General features: G+C 32.4%; 1 protein-coding gene across 2 annotated transcripts in view; it reads right to left on the bottom strand.

Moving 5' to 3' along the window:
- Positions 1-512: 512 nt before the first annotated feature.
- The window catches only part of LOC123708602 (neuropeptide CCHamide-2), a 35,512-nt gene continuing 9,470 nt past the window's right edge, over positions 513-26,554 (bottom strand). For both annotated transcript variants that reach the window (XM_045659393.1, XM_045659392.1), the window contains exons 2-6: positions 16,571-16,647; positions 5,509-5,573; positions 3,208-3,337; positions 2,370-2,440; positions 513-807 (exon numbers count right to left, since the gene is read on the bottom strand). In XM_045659393.1, the coding sequence (XP_045515349.1) occupies positions 748-807; positions 2,370-2,440; positions 3,208-3,337; positions 5,509-5,573; positions 16,571-16,640 (396 nt within the window). In that variant the 5' untranslated portion in view covers positions 16,641-16,647 and the 3' untranslated portion in view covers positions 513-747. The remainder of the gene's footprint in view (positions 808-2,369; positions 2,441-3,207; positions 3,338-5,508; positions 5,574-16,570; positions 16,648-26,554) is intronic.

Here is a 26,554-nt window from a genome sequence, read left to right as displayed (position 1 = left end):
TGTCATAAATAGGTATATACATATATAATTTATAGGGAATATATATATACATATATAATTTCTTCTTTATTAATTTCTATATAATAATAAAAAAAATGTAAAAAAAACCCTGCACTGGTGGCAGATTGGTTGGAAGAATTTATGAATAATTCATATTTTTCTATTTATTACCTTTATTTCCTTAAATTTTCAAGCCTGATCATTGATCCACTTACTTCGATGTTAAATATAATTTAGCTTAGTTTAATACAATTATTGTTTACTAACTAACGAAGTTAATTAAATAAAATTGTTACTCAATTCCTTACCTGGTAAAGACATTATCTGGCCTATTCTTGGTTAGATGCAAAGTATTGAAATCAGTTTAACATGGTATTCATATAGGAAATGAAAGAACATTCAAAGTCTAATAATTTATTTAATAAAACAGAATCTTTTTATGTTAAAATATCTAGACTACGTTATTATGATGGTAAACTTACGTTATGAAACATATTTTGAAAAGATCCTTAAGTATACCACAAAGTCATCTATATAATATAAAAATGGAACCTATTTTAATATATATATACAATAGGAATTTGAAAACCCAGCCTTAAAGAGTAAAATATGATTGCGGAAATAGAATAATCTTGAACTAAAATTCAATTTTATAGAAGTCATAATTAGCGTCGCTAATTTAAACAATTGACGACAGTTCATAGCAAATTGATATAATCTATATGATAGGTATTAAATTACAAAGATTTACAAAGCTTCAATGTAGAGTCCGTCTTCATTCTCTTGCGATCGTCTGATGTTTTCCATCTGTAATATACATCGTTATTAAATAGCATTATAACTGCCACTATAGACGCTCGATATGATTGTTTTGGATTTGTCTTGTAAAGATTTGTTATAAGTCTTGATGTTTATTTACTTATTTGAATAAGACTTAAGAAAAACAGTTTTTGAACGGATTGAAGCTGTCACGGTGACCGTGACCATGCAGGCGTCGGAAAAATTATGTAAATAATTATAAGTTTTTAATAATAATACATAGCTTCAATCCATTCAAAACGTTTCTTAATGTATAAAAGCTATATTAACAAAAGAAAATACTATGAATAGAATACTAGATAAAATTGTCGGATCACGGCTCCACCTTAAAACAGCTTCATATTTTTTTCAATATGTGGTGACGCATGCTCTTTAACCCCATAGGAATTCACTGGGACCCACTGGGAACTGACACAATATCATTTACATCATTGCTTGTAATCAATTAGTTTTAATTTATAATAAATAAATTTGGAGCTGGTTTATGGTGGAGCCGTGGTTCGACAAATTTACCGAAAAATCTGAATGGAAAAGATAGTATGAATTCAATCTGAGCGCCTAATTTCGAATCTTATCCAAATCAGTTATACCAATAAAACGACGTAAAACAAAAGACAAAAAAAAACGGTATATATTTAGAATCCAACACTTTTTACTTTTAAAAAAAGGATTTCGTTTACTTGTCAACAGATTATCTAGTGTCTGACTTGACGTATGTCAAGTTGCCACGTGACATACGTCAACGCCCGGTTATAAAATCACAATCAAACGCACTGTTTCGTCATCTGTTTGTGTACAATGTAAAATAATTAATGTAAAACGAAAAACAAACTCAGAGATTCTCAGAATGTTGAGCACATTACGTTTCTTCAATAACATACTTGTTAACAATTTTTGACAACCGTTTGTCAAATTTGTGATTCTACAACAGAATTACAAAGTCAGCTGAATAAAATATAGACTCTCTAACACACTATCGAAATACCCGAAGCAACATGTTTCCTAAATAATATTGTTTAAAAAACTCTCATGTACTTTCCTAGTCATGTATGCGTCAATCCCGGAATTGTACGCGTTGGTTCATTATGGGTAAATACTGAATTTCCATATACTTAGCGGTCGATTGATCAAAGACTTTGTAAACATAAGAAAAGTCTATTAGTAGTGATTTTGTAAGTATGGATATATATATTATATTATTCTAATTATTCATCACGTCTATACTATATTGGTAAACTATGAAACGAAATCCTGGGTTTGGTTGCTGATAATATTTTTTTTACCTTAAGTGGAATGAGTCCTGACGAAGTTTTATTGTACGTATTATTGCATACATTCAATTAATATAATATAAGCATTCATAGTGCAGTGGTTATGTATGTGATTTAAATATAAATGTATGTAATTTATCAAATTAATAGATTCGATGCAACTATTATTTTCATACAAAACATTATGCGTAATGGCTTAAAATAGAACATGTTTTAAGGGATTTTATGCAGTAAATAATATTTATCAATATTGTTGACAAATTTCGCTGTAGTTCTTACCCAGTTTTTAACGATATTTCGAAGCTTCATTCTCATTACATCTCTTGGGTTGTCGTCGCGTTCGTATACACCTACAAAACGTAAAAGATTACAAATACAAATAAAATATCCTCTATTCCTATTCCTACACACACATATACATACATACATAGAGTATGATGATGGGCAGAAATTTATTATATAGATTTTTGGGGCTACATATTTGAATATCAGGCTATACTTAGTATATTATATATTTTGTTAATTTTCAATTCTAACAGTATTGCAATACTGCTATAAAAATATTACTTTTGATAGATATATATACGTAATGTATTGGACATTGGGCAATATTTTGCAATATTAAAATGTAGTGTAGTTATAAAGAGAACATCGTTGTGATTGCATTACACAAAGTAGGTACACTCAAGTATTTCCGAACCAATTCGACTTAGGGTCCTTCAAGAAAAGAGCGTACTAATTCTTAAAAGGCCGGCAACGCACTCGCGAGCCCTCTGGCATTGAGAGTGTCCATGGACGGCGGTATCACTTAATATCAGATGAGCCTCCTGCCCCTTTGCCCCCTGTTCTATGAAAGAAAATACACTCGGTATTAGTAAACCGTTTATGTACCGGACTATTAATAGATACAACGAGACCTCCTCTGTTTGTGATATATTCAACACAACATATACATATAACGAATTGAAATATTAACGCGTTAATAAATTTCTTATTTAAAGTGGTCAGTGGCAGATCAGTTTATAAATAACTACTTGATTAGAGACTATGAAAACAAAAAATAGTAGTCCTTAATTTTATTGTATTTATGTAAGCGCTGTTCGAAACAAAGACTTACCACCATCCCTGATCGGTATGATGTCGTCACCAGAAGGCAAGATTCCATAACCAGAGTGCGGGTAGACAGGGTGAGGTGGAGTCTCTTCCTGTCCCAGTTGTCGACCACTCAGTATTTCGGAGCTTGATGCCTAGTGATAAATATCGGTTAAAAGACCTGGGCGTAGCACACTGTGTAATGTGCTACGACGTAGCAAGTACTATATCGTAGCAAGTATTTGGTTCCTAACATGTTTTTTGTTATTAATCTGGAATTGTATTGTAATAATAACAATAATAAAAGTTTAGCCATTACATAAATATGGTGTGACAATTTCGATCTAATGCCACACCCCACAATGGGAGAGCCTGTGTTATGGGTAACTACTCGTGCAATTATTCCGTGGTACATATTTAAAGAAAAAGTAGTCTTAGTAGTACGTCTAATCCAACCAAAGTACACCAAGGTATACCTTAAGTATGTGTGAATGTATGAGTATGTGAATGGGACGTACACTGTGTCTGTGTTTGTTTTTGAATCCTCAGATTCATTGTGTTGTGTTAGATATTTTCTTGCATTATTGTATTTTATCACTATCGCCAAGCGTTGAATTAATAATAAAATAGATACCAACTTTTGTCTTTTACCTAGTTTTATATATATAATTCTATTGTACGTGTATATGTTACCGAACCCCTCTTAAACGGCTGGAGCGATTTGAATGAATTTTTTTGCATGCGTTTGGGTTGCACCCTGTATGGTTTAGATTCACAAATCTGCCCGGCAGATGGTGCTGCAGCCGGTATCAAGGTTATTCATCTATACAGCAAATAAACAGCTGGTATATATAGAAATACACTTTGCATGTGTTCGTTACTAAACGGCTGGACAGATCTTGATGAATTTGTGGGTTCAAGTGGAGTTTAGAATTATTAACAATATTAGATTTGTTTTTGTATGTAAGACGTGTGAACAGGACAACGTCTGTCGGATCCACTAGAATAAAATATATTGCAAATATACTTAATTAAAGGATACTTCAGACAAACATGTACCAATTAAACCTTAAAAATTATTAAACTATTTCTTAAATATTCAACTCTTGTTAAGCACATACACTTGAGGCGATGGCGATCGGTACAAGTCAAACCTTAAGTTCCATGTTTACTTGCAAGTGTTTGCTCTACGCCGTGCTAAGACACTGGCATATTTAGTACTTACACAGCTTAAAGTTATATTAACTTTAGTAAAATACATGCTGGCATATTTTAGTTTATAACTACTCTGTTTCGATTTATATAATTTTTTAACTAAGTTAATAATACTTCGAGTAGTACATAAAAAACATTGGCGATTAAGTGTATACTATGTTTTTCTTTAATTTATCACATCCGTGGTCCTTGCGTTATAACGCATATTTTGAGTTTCATCATCGGACGTCGAGGCAGCATACGAAATTACATATTACCTGGACGTCCGTCATTCCACAACTGATCTTTTTTAACGCTACTTTTGCCGCACTTCACAACTATGTGCCCACTGATGCATTTCCGAACCATTTCGACATTGGGTCCTTCAAGAAAAGTGCGTACCAATTCTTAAAAGGCCGGAGTACACTCGTGAGCCTTCTGGCAGTTTAAGTATCTACACAACATGAGCGGCAGTATCACTTAACATCAGTTTAAAACAAAATATAGCGTTAAGATGTACCAAGTACAATTACTGGCCAATTAATTTAAGAAAACTCTTTTTAAACGGATTGAAGCTATGTATTATTATTACTTATAACTATTTACATCATTATAAATTTAAATTTTCCGATGCTTCACGTGCTTTACAGCGTGCGTGGTCACGGTGACAACAATATAATCTATAATATAAAAATGAATCGCAAAATGTGTTGGTAAGCGCATAACTCTACAACGCCTGGACCAATTGTACCAATTCTTTTTTTTAATGTTCGTTGAAGTCTAAGGATGGTTTTTACGGCGAGAAAAATTCGAAAAATTTCCGGGAAAACCCTAAAATAGCCCTTTTCTTTTTCCCATACAAACGTTTTAGGGTTAACGTTTCGTTACACACATTGCCCTATCATTAGGGTGACGGTTCTGTTCGGGAGATTTTTTTGCGCTACCTATAAAATAGGTAGGAACAATAAACTGCCACATTCCAAATCTATTTGACAGAACAAAGTCTGTCGGGTCAGCTAGTATAATATAAAAACAATATTTTTTCAAATAATCTGATCAATAGCTTCTTGTATTCAAACTACAACCGTGTATCAATAGATTTTTCCGTATAAATACTAAATATATATAATACCTGTGAGTTTTCTGAGCGCTTCCCGTGTCCTCCAAAACAGGAATGGCCAAAAGCCGAACACCCACCTAAAAATTAACATATAGAATAGAAACAACATTACAATTACTCAAACCTTAACAAATTGGATAAATTAAAATATATTCATAACGTATTATGTTAATGTTGCATTGTTTTCGTTTTCTATACATTTTTGGAGATATTTGTATAACGGCTCGGTGAAGAGGACGAATCGTGCAAAATGTACACAGTAATTATTTCACCAATCGTGGTTAATAACAATGATTAAAAGGAATGTTCTCATCATCAGCTACCACGGAATATGCTTCAAATTAGTATTAACAATATGCGTAGCGCTAAATCACCTGCATACACACCCTCACATGGTGTGCAGGGTGTGTATGTCACACCATCACACAGCACAGCCGAATTAGGTATTACTTAGGTGAATGTATTTAATATTTTTAATGTTGTTTTCCTTTTGAAAATTTGAACCTTTTTGTAAATATTATGAATTGTTTTTTTGTTATATATATTGTATGTATAGGATTACGGAATAAATAAAAGTACGAGACAAACAATACTATATTTTACCTCTTGGATACTGGTGCGGTGTTTGATTGTTATAGGAATATAGAAATACCATAAGCAACAGATCTACATAACATTAATAAAAATTAAAAAAAATAGGTCTGGGCCTCAGAGTTCTGTATCTGTTTCATGATCATTTGTATATCGAATAGGCAAGTAGGTGATCAGCCTTCTGTGCCTGACGCACGCCGTCGACTTTTTTGACATAACAAAAATACAGGCTATAAAAACAATAGCCATAGACAGGTATAGTACTTATGGTTCTATAACCAAAGAGTAAAAGTAAGTAAGAGTAAACTCCACTTAGGTTTCCGAGAATATGGACAGTTTCAGGTGTTAAATTCTACCCTAACTTTAGGTATACGAGGAAAAATTCTAAAGCATTAAAAACCAGGAAAATAATAACAATGTGGTGTGGTCACAATATCGTTTATCAGAAAGCGAATTCGCTTTGTCAGGGCTCACGTGTACGATTTGAGGAAATGGTGAAATTTCCTCAATGTTTAAAGTTTACGTGATTTTTTCCCTATAACTATAATTGTGTCATTCATAACCTAGTCTAGTATTTTTTATATCTTTGAAAGAGATTTTAATTGAATTTTATTTTAATTCTTATAATCTTTTACGGGTAATACATGGAGTCGTTCATCAAAGGCTTGTATAGGTCATACATACCATGACTTTGATAATGTATAAAGTAACGTAATTAAAAAAAAACAATGGCTTATATGGACTGTAATTATCAACGTCTATCGTTGTCTCTGCATAAAAACTTCAGGTAACATTACGATCTAAGACTAATCAGTAATTTAAGTCGAACTTAATTTACTTAAAAGGATATTTAATATAAGAAAATGTTCAATAACACTACTTACGTAAGCTTCTCAATCAGTCACATTCATACCAATAAGACAAAGATGTTTTTTGTATTAGCATATAATAACACTCTGTATCGCTTTAAATAGCTATGGACAGTTAAACGGAAGTTTGCATAGACAACGGTCAAACCTAACTCCGGAGGAATTATCATTGGTCTACCAAAAATTTGTCTATTGAAATGGAATGCATCACCGAGCAGATTAACAACTATAATTGCATTCAAAAATAAATAGTAATATTAAAAATTGCAATTAATTTATTGAAGATATTGTATATATTTGGAGTGATTGTGTGTTATAATATATTTGTACATCTCTAAATATAAATATACTATGTTAATGCTGCTATCATTCCTTACACTGCCACAGGGCCTAAACTTTTTAAATTTGTTTAAATAATACATTAAACATTTTTAATTATTATTACAATATATATATATCCGCAGTTAGGCTATGGAATTCACTTCCCGTCCCTATTCGCTTAGCTCCTTCTCTATCTTCCTTTAAATTTCTTTTGTACAAACATTACCTGTCCACATCGTATCCCTAACTTTCTTACTAACTACTAACTGACGTGAGACTTATCTTAAATTATCGTGATTTATGTGTCTTTTTACTCTTTAATGTATCTTTAATATTGTATTCCTGTTTAGTTTTTATTTTAATAACTGTGTATTACATGTATTTTGCACTACTTGCCTATCTTATTTAATACATTTTTATTTTTTCTTTACATACTTTGGTTGCCTGGAAGAGATCGCTCGTAAGCGATAAGGCCGCCAGTTGCCCTCCTTTTGATTTAATTATGTTAATTTTTATTTTTATTTTGTAGTGTAACGAAGTGTAAATAAATAAATAAATATAACTTAGGAATATCTAATGCATGAAACGCAATAATAATTGTAGCGTCCCGAAGATGTGCAGTGTTTTTGTCGAAGTAAGCGAGAAGGGAGCGATTGAGACCGATTGATAGAGGAGTGAGACGGGGGCGCACATAGCAAAACACACGCATTTGGTTGAAGTATTCGTTAAGTATTATATGATTATACAATGTGGAAACAGTGTGAATATAGATATACAAAAAAGTGATGATATACTGGTACATAATTTATTTATTTATTTCCTATTTTTACAGTAATTTAATACTAATGCAATAGAAAACTGAACTAAAAACATAATATAAACATAACGAGTAAAAACTTAAAATCTAAACCATTTTATAACTTATTATAAATAATGCAATTCTTGTGAATTCAGCCAATGTGCAAATAAAAACATCTGTCTCACAATCAATAATATTTAGGGTGCGCAAGATACGCGTAAATGGTGCTCTAAGTAAGTTCGTACGCCGAGAGTGATTCAAAATCAAAATCAAAAGTTTTTTTATTTCAAATAGGCCTTTGCAGGCTCTTATGAAACGTCTAATTGCACGGTTCCAAAAAGTGGGTCTCATGGAGAAGAACCGGCAAGAAACTCCATGGACACTCTTTAACAATGGTTTAGCTTACAAAGACTCGGTTACAATAGTAATAATCGGCTGAGAAGTTTATATAATGCAAGGTATACAGAGATTCCATACAATGCAAAAGAAAATTGAGTTTTTACTATTAGTGTATAATGAGATACACACACTTGCACAGCGCAAGTTGCCAGGGAAGCTGCACATGCAGAGATGAATTAGCGCCATACATCTTTATCGTCAATAACTTTATAATACGCTTTTTTAATTAGGATTCCTTTGATGACGTTTTTGAACTTTTTAGTCGTAAGATCAGTTACACACTTCGGTAGCCTGTTGTAGAATCTGACACAATTCCCAAGAAACGATTTATTCGATTTTGTTAATCTATATTTTGGGACTACTATTTTATGCTTATTCCTGGTATTTATAGAATGAATATCACTTTTGACAGTGAATTGATGCAAATTTTTACGAGCAAACATGATATTCTCTAGAATGTAAAGGGAAAGCAACGTGAGTATATTAATGTCTTTAAATAATTCTTTCAGGGACTCGCGGGGGCCAAGATTATAAATTGCACGAATTGCCCTTTTCTGATGAATGAATATGGCATCTACGTCAGCCGCTTCGCCCCACAGTAGAATACCATAGGACATTATGCTATGAAAGTAAGCAAAATATACAAGCTTAGCTGTAGCAACGTCAGTAAGTTGTCTTATTTTTCTGACTGCATAAGCTGCAGAACTTAGTCTACCTGATAATGCTGCGATGTGAGCTACCCATTGTAATTTACTGTCAATGGTTATGCCCAGGAAAACGGTTTCAGTGATGACTTCAAATGATGATGATGATTATTTGGCACACGCAGCCCCAGTCTCTCCAACATTTCCGCATTATATATTGTGGCTATTATTACTATTATTAAGCCTTTATTGCTGACACCCAGTAAAATATATTAACCCTTATTTAAGTTACATAAAAAAACATAATTCTAATACATAAATAAAACTTAATCTAATACAACACATGACCCGTTTTGGGTAATCAGCGTGTCCTGTGACACATAGGCCTCTTCCAGCTGCTTCCATTATTTTATAATGTTAGCTATTCTTGTCCAAATTGTGCCTCCTATTTTCCTTATATCATCTGCCCATCTTTGGATCTATCATTGGGGCTATTAGTAATAGTTAATTTACAAAGAAGTTTCATTTCTGACGTGTGTAATTTGTACGCATGCACTTTTATTGATTTATTTAAATCGAAAAGATCTATTTTATCATAAATTTGTAATAATGTGTACTAATGTTACGGAAAAGAACACAAAACTGCATATTTTAACTGTGTTAATACACATTTACACTCCTATAAATTCAGTTTCTACAGTATAATACTTAATTTTCATAAAGACTGAAACAGAGAATGGTGTAATGTTTTAAAATGCAAATTCCGCTCACTTAGCGTTCCGAATTAGGTATTCATAAGTAAAGTTTTTAATATCTTGGTTAACATAAAAGAATGTTGAAGTCATAGTTGTTAAATTCATAATAAACAGCGTTAAGTATTTGTAGGGATTTTTACTGAAATAAACTCGTACGGTGAAGGGAAACATTGTGAGGAAACTGGCATATTATAGATTCACGCAGATTGTGTCTCTACGCCAGTACTTTGTAGCTTTCAATAGCTATACCCACTTACTAACAAATTATTGTACCAAGTGATCACAAGTTTGAGGGGACCACATGACATTGGATTCATACTCAAAAACTCGGGATCACTATCGCTGTTGGAAATCACAGAGTTCCGCTCTTAGCCTTCCAGAGCGTTGCCTATGAAGATTATATATCATTAAAATAATTGGACTGGCCAAGGCCTGGTAGGCTAGTGTCCGTCTAGCGATAATTAGCGCTCGTGTCATAGACTATATTTGTGTCTGAATATTTAGATATATCTTCTTAATATATATAAATCTCCTGTCACGATGTTTGTCCGCGATGGACTCCTAAACTATTTAACCGATTTTAAATTAAATGGGCACACAGTGAGCAGTCTGGTCTAAATTAAGAGAAGCTTAGATCTTTAATTATAGTCGCAATTTTATTTTATTGCAAATTATTTGTCTACAATTAATTGACATTCACAATTATCTGTTAACTCCAAAAGATTCTAACAGATGTCGATACTTTTCGACTGGATTGAGTAAGTAATCAATAGATGGCACTGCTATGGTGAACCGACAAACGTGTCATATAAGCTACAATTCAATATCTATCTATCTATCTATAATTAAATTTATTTTGTAGTAAACGAAATACCGTGAAATTTAATTATTTCTACTTTTATATAGTATAATTTTATATTATAAAATTTATATTATGATAAATTTATATTATAATTTTTGGTGTTAGCATAGCCAACCACGTGTTACTTAGACCGAAGTGTAAATCAAATTCAAATTATAGTGAGGATAATACAGTGAAATTATTCTTTCGTGTCACGGTATTAAGGCTAACTAAAACCACATTAAGGAGAAACGAAGTTCGCGGGGGCAGCTGGTATATATATAAAAAGAGCCGTACATAGAGTCGTTTATGAAGAGTTACTCAAAAAATTCAGTAAGGATTACAAAATCCTACATGGACCCATAAAGTTTTTGCACTCCCATACATTTTAAATACGCAACTTTCTTTAATGGATAAAATATAGCATTCGATTCATATACCTTTTTAAATCAGCCTGTAACAAGACAAAGACAGATAACAAAACACAATTACAGCCCAGAGACAATAATAAGGAAGTATTTTAAGGAAGCATATTCCCAATAGGAGGCATTAGATTAGGAAAGCGGCATTTCAACCTCGAACTGGCACCGACACAAGGTAACGTACATATTTGCTCAGCTTATTTGAGCATCATGTACAATTGTAACTTTGAACAAACATTTGTATTGGCAAATGCGGTGTTTTACGATACTGCGTTTATATATACGAAATATCAGATTAACTGAATATATTAAATCAAAACGAATGTTACGAATTACCTTTTAGGTCCGGGCCACAGATTATTGTATCTGTTTCGGGATCATTCATTTCACCATAATTTTTAAGTCTAATGCAGGTTTCCGCACGATGTTTTCCTTACTGGTACCTCAAACTCAAAATAACTTTATTCATATATGAACGTCAGAAAAGAAGTTAAATTAATTCTAGCTTTATATTTACATGGTAATAGACGGAAAGTCTATTGGTCGACCTTCGGTTTGATGCCTGGACAATGAGAGTCACATGTTGAAATCTCTAGGCCAACATTAATGAATATTATTGGGAATTTTTCATTCTCATAATTCGAGGCATTACAGCAACCGTGGTTAGTAAGAGACCGTCGCATGAAGTTGTCGTCATAATGAAAGCCTTTAAAGATATTGCCATATGTCGACAGAATCAGAGCAAACTATAGGTATAGGAAATTCTTTTTGTATGCAAAATTTGTACAACGTGAACAAAGCATTCATAAAAAATATACAAACTGTGTCGAAACTCACTATCTATCAGAAACTGATGTAATTTTATTAACCTAAACATCTTCAGAACAAATTTGCAACTTGAATAAATAAAATACGTATGTTATACATATTTTAGGAAACCCTGCGCATTGTAAGGTTTTTGATAAAAGTAATTATTTATTTTTAGTCAAAGTAAAAATATTGTTATAGTATCCGAAAGAGTCGACAAACTCAAAAATTACTATTTTTATTCCGAATTTAAACCATGTTATCAGAATTAGTGTTCGCCTAGTCACCGGTCATCTAAATAGATATTATAATTCCTACAATTAAACATGTGTAAACGGTAAAGATCCTGCATAAACAAAGCTTACGATAGACTCAGTTTAAGCTGTGGTGTGTTATGCAATACAATAGATAATATTGTTAACGTTGTATGAATGTAGTGGATTATCTGTAGCCTCTAACGAACCTTACCGGTCCTAATATAATCCTACAAAACATATTACGTCACCATGCTTTTTTCTTTGATAAAGTTCCTGGTCACGATTATTCTTAAGTAGTGAATTTATTTCGTTACCTTTAGCGGTTAGGCAGAACCCCGATGGTCATGGCTCTGCAGTAACTATATATAGAATGCACTAGTTTTGTAAGAAAGTTATTGACGGACTATAGAAAGAGATAGAGAACAAGAGAGAAAGCGCTCTATGACGAATCACATAGAACGCGAAATATAACGCGATAATAACAGTTACACCTATGAGGCTCCTAAAGAATGCGAGAACGACCACGGTATCCACTGATTAGCAGAGATTCTGGTGTGTCGAGTCCCATATACCTCTGCTACTTCCAGGAGTGGAGGAAATACATTTCCAACTTGGCTATCAAAAAAGGAAACTTAGCCCTCCAGCGATAGAATTGTTTTGAAGGAATGCGTAGCACTTTGCCGTCAAGAAACATGATTACATGACTCGAATAGGGAAATTTTGAATCTCAAAGTGATAAAGTTTATCCGTTGATTTATCAACAGATATCAAAACTGTTGACTTGCTTTAATATTTTACAATAATATGAAATCTTTGATGTTAAATGCTGTCCTTTGTCAGCTAAATCAGTTTACTGATTTCCTTTGGAGCGTTTGAGATTTCATATGTTTTATAGAATGAAGAATGGAGGAATCTCGTCACATAATTACAGATCTCTACAAAACTGAAGCCTAAAAATCTAATGAGCAATATATAAGAAAATGTGATTATTTACAATGTAAATGTGTGTAAAAGAAGTCTACATAAGATATATAAGTGTTTTATCAGCCTTCCGTCCCTGTCGATAGGCTAAAAACGGCGTCGATTTTTACGCCTATTGGCAACAATCAGTAATTTTTGTTTTTCTTTGAAAATCGAATGAAATTTTGAAACACCAACTTCGCGGCAACAGATGGACTCTAATCAATGTATCAAATAGTTTTTCGTAAACTTGATTTTGTCCCTCGTTAATCACGATTACTGTATGTAAGAGTGCTCAAAGTTATATAAGACAAACTATTGTATATAAAGAGATAAAGATAACACACGTTAAGCATGAAAGTTCCGAACAATATTTACACGAAATTTAACTAAGCAAATTGATTATATATCTCTATTATGTGTATATATAGCTTCCGTTGATTAATAAAAACAATTTCAAAACCTGCCTACTTTAAAAAAAATGTATTTTTAAAGTAGCCTTGGGCGACAGATATCAGTTTTGTTTAGAAAAAGGGTCTCTTGTCAAAAAATAATACAAGCTTTCGGAGGACCATACATATTGCATGTGCGGGCTCATATCATTCCTTCTAATGGTCGTCGGTTCGACCCTGACTGTGCTCCAATAGACTTGCTGTATGTATGCGCATTTAACTCGCTTGTACGGTCAGTGTAATGGGTAATAATTCTATTACTATGAATGAAATTCTGTAGATAATAATCTTAGCAGTAATAAGGTAAAATTAAATAATTGTATTATTTTAATTCATCTCTATAATATTAAATGCCTTTTTGTATCGTCTTTGGTTAACATAGCTTTTACACATTGAAAGAAAATAATTTTTTAACCGGATTAAAGCTATTTGTATTTTGTTAAACTTTATCTACTTTAACTTTATTTAATCAATTTCTGTAAAGTTGCATATATTAGATTATTTTTTCTAAAAATAAGGTCATAAAGATGTTTCACTTCTTACGTGTGTACACTAGTACACGCACACATTTTATGCGTTAAATGAAATGGTGTTAAGCCATTTTCGTCCTTATTTCTCTTGATGTTTGTCTAACCTATTTTAGACATTCAACTAACATTTAAATTACGTATTTTAGTTTAACCACGTAGGAAATAACTTAGTAGTTGTATGTGTTTTGCGAGTTTAAAGTTTACCTCTTTTAGTGACTTAGATCGTATCAGATTGGATGTTAGAATAAATTTATTATTTTACGACTTCAAATATAATTTATAATGCTATATATATTATATTATATTTATATAGATTATATATATATATATATATATATATATATATATATATATATATATAATCATTTATATGGTTATCAATTAAATGGTAAAATATCTTTAATATTTACCCATTTTTCGCGTGTTAGTGGAATCCATTACGGACATATATTTATTTTAAAAAAATCATAGGCATCGAACTGAATATTCTTGACGTTTTTTGATGATGAAAACAAACTATTTTTTACCGACTATAAAAAAAGATCAGTGAAACTACTGATCGAACAAGTGGGATATTATCATTAGAACAGCAAACTTCTTACCGTGACGCGACCTTCAGCAATGAAGAATACGACTGAGAAGAGACGGCAAACCTGTTCACAGCACACTTAATTTTATCCTCCGTAATATCAACATTAAAAGGTCCACTGGCCCTATCTATAAACGGACTAATTTAGTGATTTTTCAGAGCGAAATAAATAGATATTCTAATTATATAATACAACTTATTTTACCGTTTAACGGTTCATTTAAATCGTTTTTCTTATTTCGTATTCGAATATCAAATATTGAAGGGAATTTGCAAATATTTTCGTGGCAGGCGCAAGTTATTTTAAAATAACAAAGCACAAACGCAATGTTATCCCTTACCACAAATGAAGGGTTCTCATCAGAAAAGCTCGCAAGTTAAGTAATTTCCAGTTTGAAAAGGTCTAATCAGGCGGAACGTGAGTTTCGATTGTACGAATATGTATTTAATAACAAATCTTGAGATTTTAATCATTTTCAAACAATCGAAGCGTAGGGTTAACGTTGATTTACGAAATTGTTTTGATATTAATGAAAAATGTCGATCTTAGGAAAAATAAACCAAAATTGAGCGTAGATAAAAGGTTAGTAGATTTGAGTACTGACGGTATATAAAATTTATAGTCGGTAGATTGTTTTTGTATTCATATATTACTTATGATACATATTGGTAGGGTTAACCTCCGACTCCAGACTTAGCACTAGCGACGTTAAGTTCACGCTTAATATATTAATTAGTACACGTGTCGGCCTGTATATGGGATTTTGGAGGTTGAAGACTATTTCAAATACACATATTTGAAAAAGTAATAATTGTTTATTTATTTGTTAGGAATACAAAGAACTTCATAACATGAAAATGTCCAAATATTATTAAAACATTACTATATTTTATGTCAACGCACTATATAAAAATAAATAAATCAATAAATAGCGCCACAATCTTTTTAGGTCTGGGCCTCAGATTTCTGTATCTGTTTCATGATCATTTGTTAATCTAACAGGCAAGTAGGTGATCAGCCTTCTGTGCCTGACGCACGCCGTTGACTTTTTGCGTCTAAGGCAAACCGGTTTCCCCACGATGTTTTCCTTTACCGTTCGGGGGTCGATGAGAGTTGCACATTGAAGCCACTAGGCCAACACTGCTCCAACGCACTATATAAAGAAAGTATTTATGTAGCAAAAATACCAATAATAAAGAAATAGTTTCGGTATTAAAATAAACAGTATACGAGCAATCCGTGTTATAGACCAATTTCGCCATGGATTATTGAGACTGGAATGAAGGTGTTGGCCTATTGGCTTCAGCGTGCGATTCTCAACTGTGAGGTCGTACGTTTGATCCCCCAGCTGTGGCACCAATGGACTTTCTGATTATGCCCATTAAACATTGGCACACTTACAAACTATAATTTTGACATCTGTATCAAGCAAATGGACTTGATCACCATGATCACCATTCACCATTAGATTAACAAATAATGATCAAACAGATACAGAAATGAGGCCCAGACCTAAAAAGATTGTAGCGCCACCGGTTTTTTTTATCGAGATTGGCCTTCATTCGAAATTTCAGAAAAAGTTCACTAAACCAATGACACAAACATCAAATAAGTAAGTTGGCCACCGAGTTCGATAAAAGTTATTGCGACATCTCCATCAATAATTGAAATATTTAGTAAATTTAACATAAAACAATAATTACTTTTCGTAACGTATCGTAACGTTATTGAGAAAAGATAGTTTACAGCTAAACCTTCCGCAGGACACTCTATCTATTGGCTAAAAGGAAAATTATGTCAGGGTGACTGCATTTTTTAATATGTACTTAATACTCACGTTTAGCGCTCACGCCAACTGATATGACTAGAATCGCGATGACAGACAGTGCTAGTAAGTTTTGCGCCATTGTGTACCTATAACAAAATAAATGTTAGATAGCTTAAAATTAAATATTAAAAAAAATAAGTAAGCGTTTCATAATTTAGTGTATTATTTTATAGCTTAAATTTTTTACCATGTCCTCTGAACTACAGGTCTTTATTAAAGTCACCTTTCTATTACGTCTTAAACATAGTGTATTATAACGAAACATACGAGCACCGATGCGGCAGTTCGTGTTGTGTGAAATTTTCTCTGTGAGATTTTTTCTTTATTTTTTATGTTATGTAAAGTTATGAAAGACTTTCGGTTATGTTAAAATAAACTTCAAAATTTTCCTCAAATTGTGGTTTACTTCTTTTTAAACGTTCTTAATTATTTAACCAATATTTTCTTTCTATATTTTACGCTTTGCCCTTCTTTACATACTAGGCGAACTATTTAGCATCGGGGCTCGTAATCAGCAATTTCTGCATGTCATCAAGTATCCTCTATAAATAAAAATAACACTCGATTCGCATACTTGCAGTGCTCCATCCACATATATCCTTCATCGAAACGATCACCCGTTTTTTAATTAAAAATGTTAATTGTTTTGTAGTTACTGACAAGAAACTAGTAATACGTTTCAACTTATTATTATACAAACTGTACATAAAATTAATTATATCTAGTTATACTATTTTAGTAAATATCTTTTATTAGTTAGTATGTATCAGGTATATAGTTCCTAGTAAATAAACACTCAGCTTTGTACTAAAAATAGATTTTTTACAAATTTGTATGTTTAAAGACGTCTTTGTTTTATAACTTTGAACTTGAAAGGTTTCACCAATGAATTATTGATAAAAGAACCGCTTTGTTAAATATTTCGTAAAGTTATGTTTCTGTTAATTTCAAAGGCGCGAAAGAGAAACCATTGTCCGAGCATATTTATGAAATTCGACGATTATTAGTTACTTGATTCTTTGGGTTTATATAACATTATTAAATATACTTTCAAGTTTATAACAAACCAATTATAAGTAGTATTTAATTTACTTAATATTTCAATTTTCTGTCTACTTAATAACTTTACTCAATATTAATCAATCGTCAATAAATTGACAATATTAACCTAAGCTACACGTGAAGCAGTATGCTGTATTTCTATATAAATAATTTTTTTTACTAAATTTGTGTTAAGTGAGTATTTTTTTATTTATTAAACTTTTTTACGGAGAGAAAATTTGCTAAAATACTTTAAAGAATGAATATTTTAGTTCCGTTGCGAAACTGCGAACAGTTGGTCCATTTAGTATGTAAAGGTAGGCAAAGTAAAAAAATCGTATCAGGGCCAAACGAAGTTTGGGGGGTATCCACTATAAAAACAAATAACACACTAAAATTAATTTGAAAAGACCTAGTGGTTGAATTCTCTTACGCCGCTCTCGTTCGTTCTATTTAGATACACGTTAAACTAGGAAAGCTCCAGTTATGTGTGAGGTGATTAATATTCTTAAGTGATATTTTGTGTCATCGAAAAATCAGCAGAGCCATTTCAATGAGACGACCTACACCAACGTACAGGTTCTTAGTTTTTGTCCCCTTTGTAATAAGTATCGAGATTATTCGGTGTTTATGGTGATAAATATAAATACCTACTAACCAATGAGATGAAATTTCTAACTTTAAAATATTTTTCGTTTCATCGAGCTTTTGATCATCACTCAGACTCAGACCCAAAACTTTTGGATTTTGACATGACTACCGTATGTTTTTGTACGTAGCTGTTATTGTCGATTTGACTTAATTGCAAAAAAATCCTGCATTGCATTTATTTCAAAATAATCCTGATATTGTCTTTATATAATTAAAAGATAGACTGAAACAAATAAAGATATCAAATTAATCATCACGTGCATAGTTAGTTGAGTCAACTTTGGTTTAAGACCGCAAATCGGATTATATCGACTAACATGTGACCGGTGTACCCTTTGATCAATCCAATACTCTGAAAGCACAGTTGGTTGATTTCAGCTTATTAAGACAGTAAAATAACGTACATGTACGTGCTTACCACCTTTAATTACCCTGTAGTCTACTATGAGAACAATCTCGTCAATTGAAAGGGAAAGCGTGGATGAATAGTGATTGCCGCCGCCTATTACTATCTACTAGTATAAGTATTTGTATACTACTGGAACTACTAGTAGTAGTACTTAGTACCTAATTCCTTAACTTTCCAGAAGGTATTTAGTGATTTATGCAGAAAAATCACGTTACAAAAACGTAATAAAATCTCACAAATGAAGGCAAAACAAAATAGTGTAACATGTGTCCTAGTATTTGTGTGTATTTTATATTTTATGATAAATATAAATGAATATATTTATATTGCCATTTCGGAGCCAACAGGTATCGCTAGAGACGATGGCAAGCGGCCGGATGGGATGTCGTTGAATCCTTGGAAGATGGGACAGGGTTTGATATGGGATGCTTCTTGTATGGACACTTTAGCCCCGTCTCACCTTCCCCGGTCAAGCAAAAAATCTGGGGCGGCCGCAGAGCTTGCGGAAAACAATAAACGGCTCAAATATAAGAGCTTTTCCTCCAACTTCGATTTGTTCCCTTTGAAGGAGACACTCTTGGGCCGTAAGGTTCAAGTGCAAAAAACGCTAATTAGAGATTTAAGTTGGTGCCTGATAGATAGTAGCGGTGACCCCAGAGCTGTTTTCCTTTCTCAACGATTAATGTATAGCAACACGAGGAAATGCTGCCAGCGTTAAAGGTACACTGCCATAGGGACCATTTTTTTTTTAAATTTATCTTTCCTTTTTATTAATTTTCAATTACCAATTCGACTTAGGGTCCTTCAAGAAAAGAGCGTACAAATTCTTAAAAGGCCGGCAACGCACTCGCGAGCCCTCTGGCATTGAGAGTGTCCATGGGCGGCGGTATCACTTAACATCAGGTGAGCCTCCTGCCCGTTTGCCCCTATTTAATAAAAAAAATACTTTTTTTATTAAATAGGGGCAAAAGAAAATTTTAAATACTGTATATTTGATTGTTATGTTTAGGTTTGAAACAGTTTACGATTTACATTGTTATATAAGTAATTAGAAACGACAATCTTAAGTATAATAAGCGAAGTGTTCCATTTATAAATGATTTACATTAATACTGTTTACGTTTTCTTTAATGTAAAACCTGTTTTTACCTTTATTAAAATGTATTATGCAGAAGTTTCAACAACAAAATGTACTCAACGTTGTAAATATATGTGAAAATTATAATGAAAGGTGCGAGACGCATCATATTTAGATTTAGGTGTGTCCTGTGGGGACGATGTGAAAAGCGACCTTGTTTCTTAACGATAACTAAAATATGAGAAGAAATCAAAAACTATTGTGGTAAGATTTTTTAAAATATATACTATTAAGTGGTTGTTAGAAAACATATTATGAAAGAAATACTTTACGATTAACGTACGTATTAGAGCAGTGTGGCTTGAGCGTGCGACTGTCATCCCTGAGGTCGTAGGTTCAATCCCCGGCTGTGCACTAATGGACTTTCATTCTATATGCGCATTTAACGTTCGCTCGAACCGTGAAGGAAAACATCGTGAAGAAACTGGCTTGTCTCTAAAATCGACGGCGTGTCAGACACAGGAAGCTGCTCACCTTGCCTATTATTATGATTATGAAATGAAACAATGATTATGAAACAGATACAGAAACCTGAGACCCAGACCTAAAACGATTGTAGCGCCACACATTTCGCCCCACAGCGTTTTTTTTACATATTAGGTTCTTACATATGAAATTGACGTTTGGTCGTACTGGCCACTTTGCCCTCAAATACTCCTCAAAACTCCTCTTTAGTTAGGAATTCTAAATTCATTTCGAACATTCTAGATTTTTCACATCTATTTACACGTGCATTTGTTTTTGGAACCAGCCAAATACATAATTAATGTTATTCCGCTAATAAGATAAAACATTGTAATTATGAACGGAACAATCTGTTATGAATATTGAAGTATATATATGAAGAAGAAGAGCTTAAACTCATTCTCTAAACCGTAACACATAAGACGTTTCAATTCGCAAAAGAAATGAAGGAGCTTTTCTAAAATAACAGGTGACTGAACAGTGCTCATGTTATTCTGGTTACTGACAGCGCGGTTATTGCGGGTAACTAACTTAGTTCGGTTCCAGTTTCAATCTGATTACATATATGCACGAATCGCTCTATACCGGGTCTAAACAGATCACCAAATAAACTCCCAGTCCGAAATTATGTTACTGGTGGAGACGTAGTCTGAAATTATCGGATAAAGATACTATATTATACTAGCTGCCCCCGTGAACTTCGTTTCTCCTTACTGTGTTTTTACTTAGCCTATCTGTTTAGTACATACATATGGACCATTTTGCTATACTACCCCAGAGACTTTTTAGGTTTTTCTGCGAATATTTCTCTATATAAACCTCAGAGTTCAAGACATAACTTTTTAATTGACAAAAAAAATATAGTGATTGATAGAGGTGATGTTTTTGGGGAGACACTCCGTTTCACTTGATTACTATTAGACTAGATGGGTTTGAAAGATAGATAGTTGTCAATTCTCAGACTTACTGAATATGCATAAAAAATTTCGTAAGAATCGCTCAAGACCTTTCGGCGGAGTATGGGAACGAACATTGTGACATGAGAATTATATATATATATTATATGTTACCAAATATGAGTTACACGCAAAATATATATTTATGCTGATGAAAGAAATAACGGTTTTTAAATTAGTAAAAAAAGCACAACTGATAAGAGTGGTTCGAATACCAAGTTTAATTTTCTCATTCGCGTACAAATTATTTGAAGAAGTCTATTAAGTATGAGGGTGCGCAATTATTTTATCAATTACCGTCTAACGTTCGTAATATTAGCGCATTTAAACAATTCAAAATTGTTTTGAAGAAACATATCAGAATGAGCCTAGGAGAGTTAAATTCGGACGGTTGATGACGTGTGTCTCGTTCGTATATATGTATTAAGTGTCTCATGTAAATAAAATACATTTTTGTTATGAGAAATAAAGTTCTTTAATATTGTCTTTTGTTAAAATGGCTTTTACACATTAAGAAAAACACTTTTTGAAAGGATTAAAGCTTTTTTTAATAATAATACATAGCTTTAATCCGTTCAAAAAGTGTTTTTCTTAAAATTCTTTAAATTAGCTTTTTCTTATACTCTTATTATATAAGAGTATAACCCTTTTAAAATGTTGATCAGAAATATTCATGTATCAATTATCTTTCTTCTTTTTGTTTCTCTATGATATTTATTTAGTCTATTTAAACTTCTTAATTAGAGACTCATACTAATGATTAGGTTGGAATTAAGATAATATTCTTGTACATTCTAAAATAATGATGAAACATCAGACTTTATGAAACTCATTAACTTTTTAACCGTGTCTTCAAGCAACAGATTCCGTTATTAACTACAATTCTTTTTCATACAAAAATGTATTAAGTAAAAGAATTAAATTAATTTTTTTCTAGCGTCTAATATGTAATTAAAAAAAAAACCCCGCGATTGTAAATTAATATTGTCCGCCATTATGATGTCAGTTTAATTATTTTTAATTGTCGATTATAGCTGTGTATCTAATCTACATATAACTACGTATATATGTAATTTAACTACTGAAACGTCCACTCATATAATAACTGATGAAACTTCAACCTCTTTATTTATTATTTCCCTAGTCAAATCATAGAGCAGTGTTGGTCTAGTGGCTTCAGAGTACGAATCCCTGGTAGGTTCCCCGTCACCAATGGACTTTCTTTCTACGTGAGCGTTTAACATTCGAACGGTGACAAAAACACCGTGACGAGAGCGGCTTGCCTTAGACTCAAAAAGATCTTCTACTCGCCTATTAGGTTGGCAAATGATTTGATACAGATACGGAAATTTATGGCGCAGACCGAAAAAGCTTGTAGCTTCACTGATTTATTTATTTTTTAATGGCTTAAGTAACCCTTAAAAAACGATTGACTGATTCTGAGATGTTGGAGCTTTTAACCAAACTATAAAGTTTTCAAGTCATTAAAGTTTTATTGCGTTTTTATTTTGGCGCGAAAGTGATGCTAAGATGGCGTAATATTATGAATACTAAAACATCGTAAAGCACCCTGCTTTTGTCGTAAACTGACAAATGATGTATTCATGTGTATAGAGATAATGTTGAGAGGCATTCAACTGGATTTACTCTTTATTATGAAACACGCAGGTTACTTAAGTGGTATATTGCTTTTTACGTCATATACAGACTCTAAAAGGCATGACGTAAATCAATATTTACTTACAAACATATTGTTAATTACATTGTATATAACAAAAGCGTAGATGTTGAGTGATCTCGGAACGTTCGACGCGTTCAAAGACTATATGTATTACCTTTTTTAGATATACAATCAATACGCTTGTGTAGTGATGGAAGTTTTTTTTATATAGAACAGGGAAACTGAACTCTGATATTAAGTGATAGCTCATCTAATTTTGGCCCATGGACACTCACAATGTCAGAGGGCTCGCGAATTCGTTGGGCCTTTTAAGAAATGCTACGTTTTTTTCTTGAAGGTCCCTAAGTCGAATTGATACGGAAATACTTCAGTGGGCAGCTGGTTCCATATAGACGTGGTGCGCGGCAAAATCTGCCTTAAGAATCGTTCAGTTGTGAAACGTCGGGCGATACGGATTTTAGTTTTTTAAGCTGACTTGACGTCCGATGATGAAAATCAGCTATTAGTCCAAATATCTCATCTGAACACTCTTCGTGGTAAATGCGGTAGAAGATGCAGAGAGACCCCACATCTCCACGTAACGCCAATGGATCAAGCCGCATAGAAAGTGAGAAAGTGAACTATTTAATTTATACATTTTGATAAAATTTTATTCAATCTACTACTGTCACAGTTTAGGAACCTCATACACGCCTTATGCGTTCATCATTGCTTCAAATGTGGGTTGAACTGGCTATTTGAATCAGAATGTTCAAATTTAACAACACTATCGAAAGTGTTTATCCGGTAATCGAAAGTAGGACCTTAGATATGTGGGTTATGCTCTAACTTTTTAGGAAATAAAAGGTGAACAGGCTTTAGCGAGAAAAATGGCGAAAAGTTTCGTAATGAAATTTACGGTTAAAAGGGATTGACGAATATTTGTACAACTTTCAAAAGACGATACATCATCTGTGATACCTTTGTTCATAGTTAACAGCAAAGTGTCAAAGTTTCATAAAAGATAACATTGTATTACTCGTTGTTTATCATAATATATATCTGTATCATGAGTTATAATGGTTGCTGTTACAAACATTTCAAAATGCAAAAAAGACTTGGCGATTTAAAAGATGGACGAAGCGTTATTGCCAGCTTAACACTGGCAGTAAAATGTGAGTTTAGAGAACTAATATTCTTTTCTGCCAACGTTCATAGGTGAACATTAATTAAACTATATATATAAATGTATTACTAATTTATTATTAAAAACTATAATCACAATCCTGTCTTAACAGGTAACGCAAAAAATTGCAAATAAAAATTGTTTTTGATTCATTTGCAAATAAAAATGAGCTTCAGGCCTGCGGCCTTTCGGATTCGGCTGCTTGCCATCTACGCTTAACGCAAGTACGTACGCTAGTCTATCTATTCCATACATCTCATAGAATGGCATAGATTACACGACTAAAGTATTTCGTGAGCAGGTGCAGCTGTTTTGCCGAGATGTTCGGATGGCATATTTCCCACACCACCTGTCTTATGACTTACAATGTAACATACCACTAAACCAATGAGGTAGTAAAAAAATATGATAACTTGTTGTGTTAATTTATGACCATTTTTATAATATTATTACGTTATGATGTGCATTGGTATACATATATAATAGGGTTCAAGTGCACAGGCGCTAATTAAAGATGTATGTTGGCGCCTGATAGATAGTAACGGTGACCACAGAGCTAGAGCTTTCCTCGCTCAACGAAAAAGTATCGCAATAAGGTGATATATACTCTAAATATATCACCTTAAAGTATTATTCGTAATTCGTGTGCCCATTCGAAATAAAAAAAAACTTTAGTTTCATTTCTTTATAAAGAAGGAACAACTTTTGAATATTAATAAAGAGTATTAATTAGTATAGACAACAACTATTAAATAAATTAATCTAAAAGGTTGGGCTAGTTATTGTATTATGCGACTAAATTGCGTTATCAATTGCCGAAGTTGCTATAAAAAGGCATAAAAACCCTTCAGCATATTTGTAAATTTTATTTTGTATACGTAAAAGTGAAGAGATTAATTCTTATCAATAAAAAGCAATGCTTCAAAAACAAAATATTTGTTTTTGATTAACGTTTTGTATGTGTGGTTAATTATTGTGTACGTAATTAGCCATTATCTAATATTTGCTTGTGGTATTTATCTATAAAATTAACAATGAAGTTAATCTTATAAGTTTTGTTTTGTTAAGTATAAATGTAATTTATTAACGACAAAAGATTTTTCTTTGATTAATTATATGTTTAAATCAAAATTATTTTACGGATATAAACACTGATAATTGTTTAATAACTATTTATAGCAGTCCATCCACTATGCGTTGCTTGTTTCATTTCCTCCGCAACCTTTTAAATCTCCATATCATTACAGTATCAAACAGTCTCGCTGACTGAATTGTTGAAAACCTTCCCAAATGTCTAGGTTTTAAAGTTCCATCTTTATTTTAATATACTACTCGATATTTCCCATAAATAGTAATATTTAAAGCTGATTTAGACAAAATACACAAATGTCTTTTCTAACGATTACGTCTTAGAACAGCTACACTTGTCTTTATCGGTATGTTTTATACGATCGCAAGAACAATTGACACGCGACATATAAGTCCCACAAGACGTTTATCTTGCTGATAACAAATACTTTATTCCTTTGCGCTTGTTTGCGAAATAATATTCTTGAGTGTTATGTTTATAAAATGAAAGGCATCCAAAAGCAATTTTGTTTAAGTGTGTCGCGTTTCACTATTGAAACAAGGCATTGCTAGGTAACTTCAGAGGATATCCATTTATGAAAAAGTAAAATTAATCTTAGGAGTTAAGTTAATTAGATTAACTTCTTCTTAACTACATTCTTTTTAATTGGTTTTTTGTATAAAATTATTGAAATTTTCGTAAATTAATTTGCCCTCATGATGTGTTACTTTTAACCATGAAACACTCAACACTTTCGTCGGTCCCTTTAAGGTTTCTACGATGCCAAAATTCTTTGTTTATTGTCCGACCTAACCTATTAGTGTATATTTTATGGCATTTCTATACGAATATCCGCCACATGAGAGAATTATTGAGTCGCAACAAATCTGCACTCCAACCTTGAATCGAACCCGATACCTCACTTACAGTCCCTTGCTTTAACACATCTACAGATTAAATATATAAAATTATGTATCTATATAGATGTAAAAAAATATTGTAAGTGCTCATTGCTTATTGGATGGTTAATGGATCTAAAAAATTTTCTTGATCTACTTGTTTTAAAGAAAATTATAGTAAGCATTAGTAAGCCAAGGCTTAGAGTATCTTACTTTCATCGATATTATGTAGAAACGTTAAGTCCCCAAGGCTTCTTTTGCAAGTAAAATTTACGCGCGCAAATTCTACAGATCTTTGAGTATCAATACATAAATCGGAATTCTGTATCAAGACTTTGTTTAATATATAAGAACCAAAATTACTTGCATTGTCTGGTTACCTATTTATTTTGATATTTTAAAATTACAATCAGCCTGAACCCAGCTTCGCAAGAAAACGTTTGATAATTAACAAAAATAACTTTCTCTTTAAAACATTAGTATAGTTTGTATAATAAACTTTTTATACTTATTATTGTT

The sequence above is a fragment of the Pieris brassicae genome, chromosome 4 (assembly GCF_905147105.1).
Source record: "Pieris brassicae chromosome 4, ilPieBrab1.1, whole genome shotgun sequence".
Taxonomy (NCBI): Eukaryota; Metazoa; Arthropoda; class Insecta; order Lepidoptera; family Pieridae; genus Pieris; species Pieris brassicae.
The sequence above is the reverse complement of the archived record's forward strand: the minus strand, read 5'-3'. Positions and strand labels throughout refer to the sequence as shown.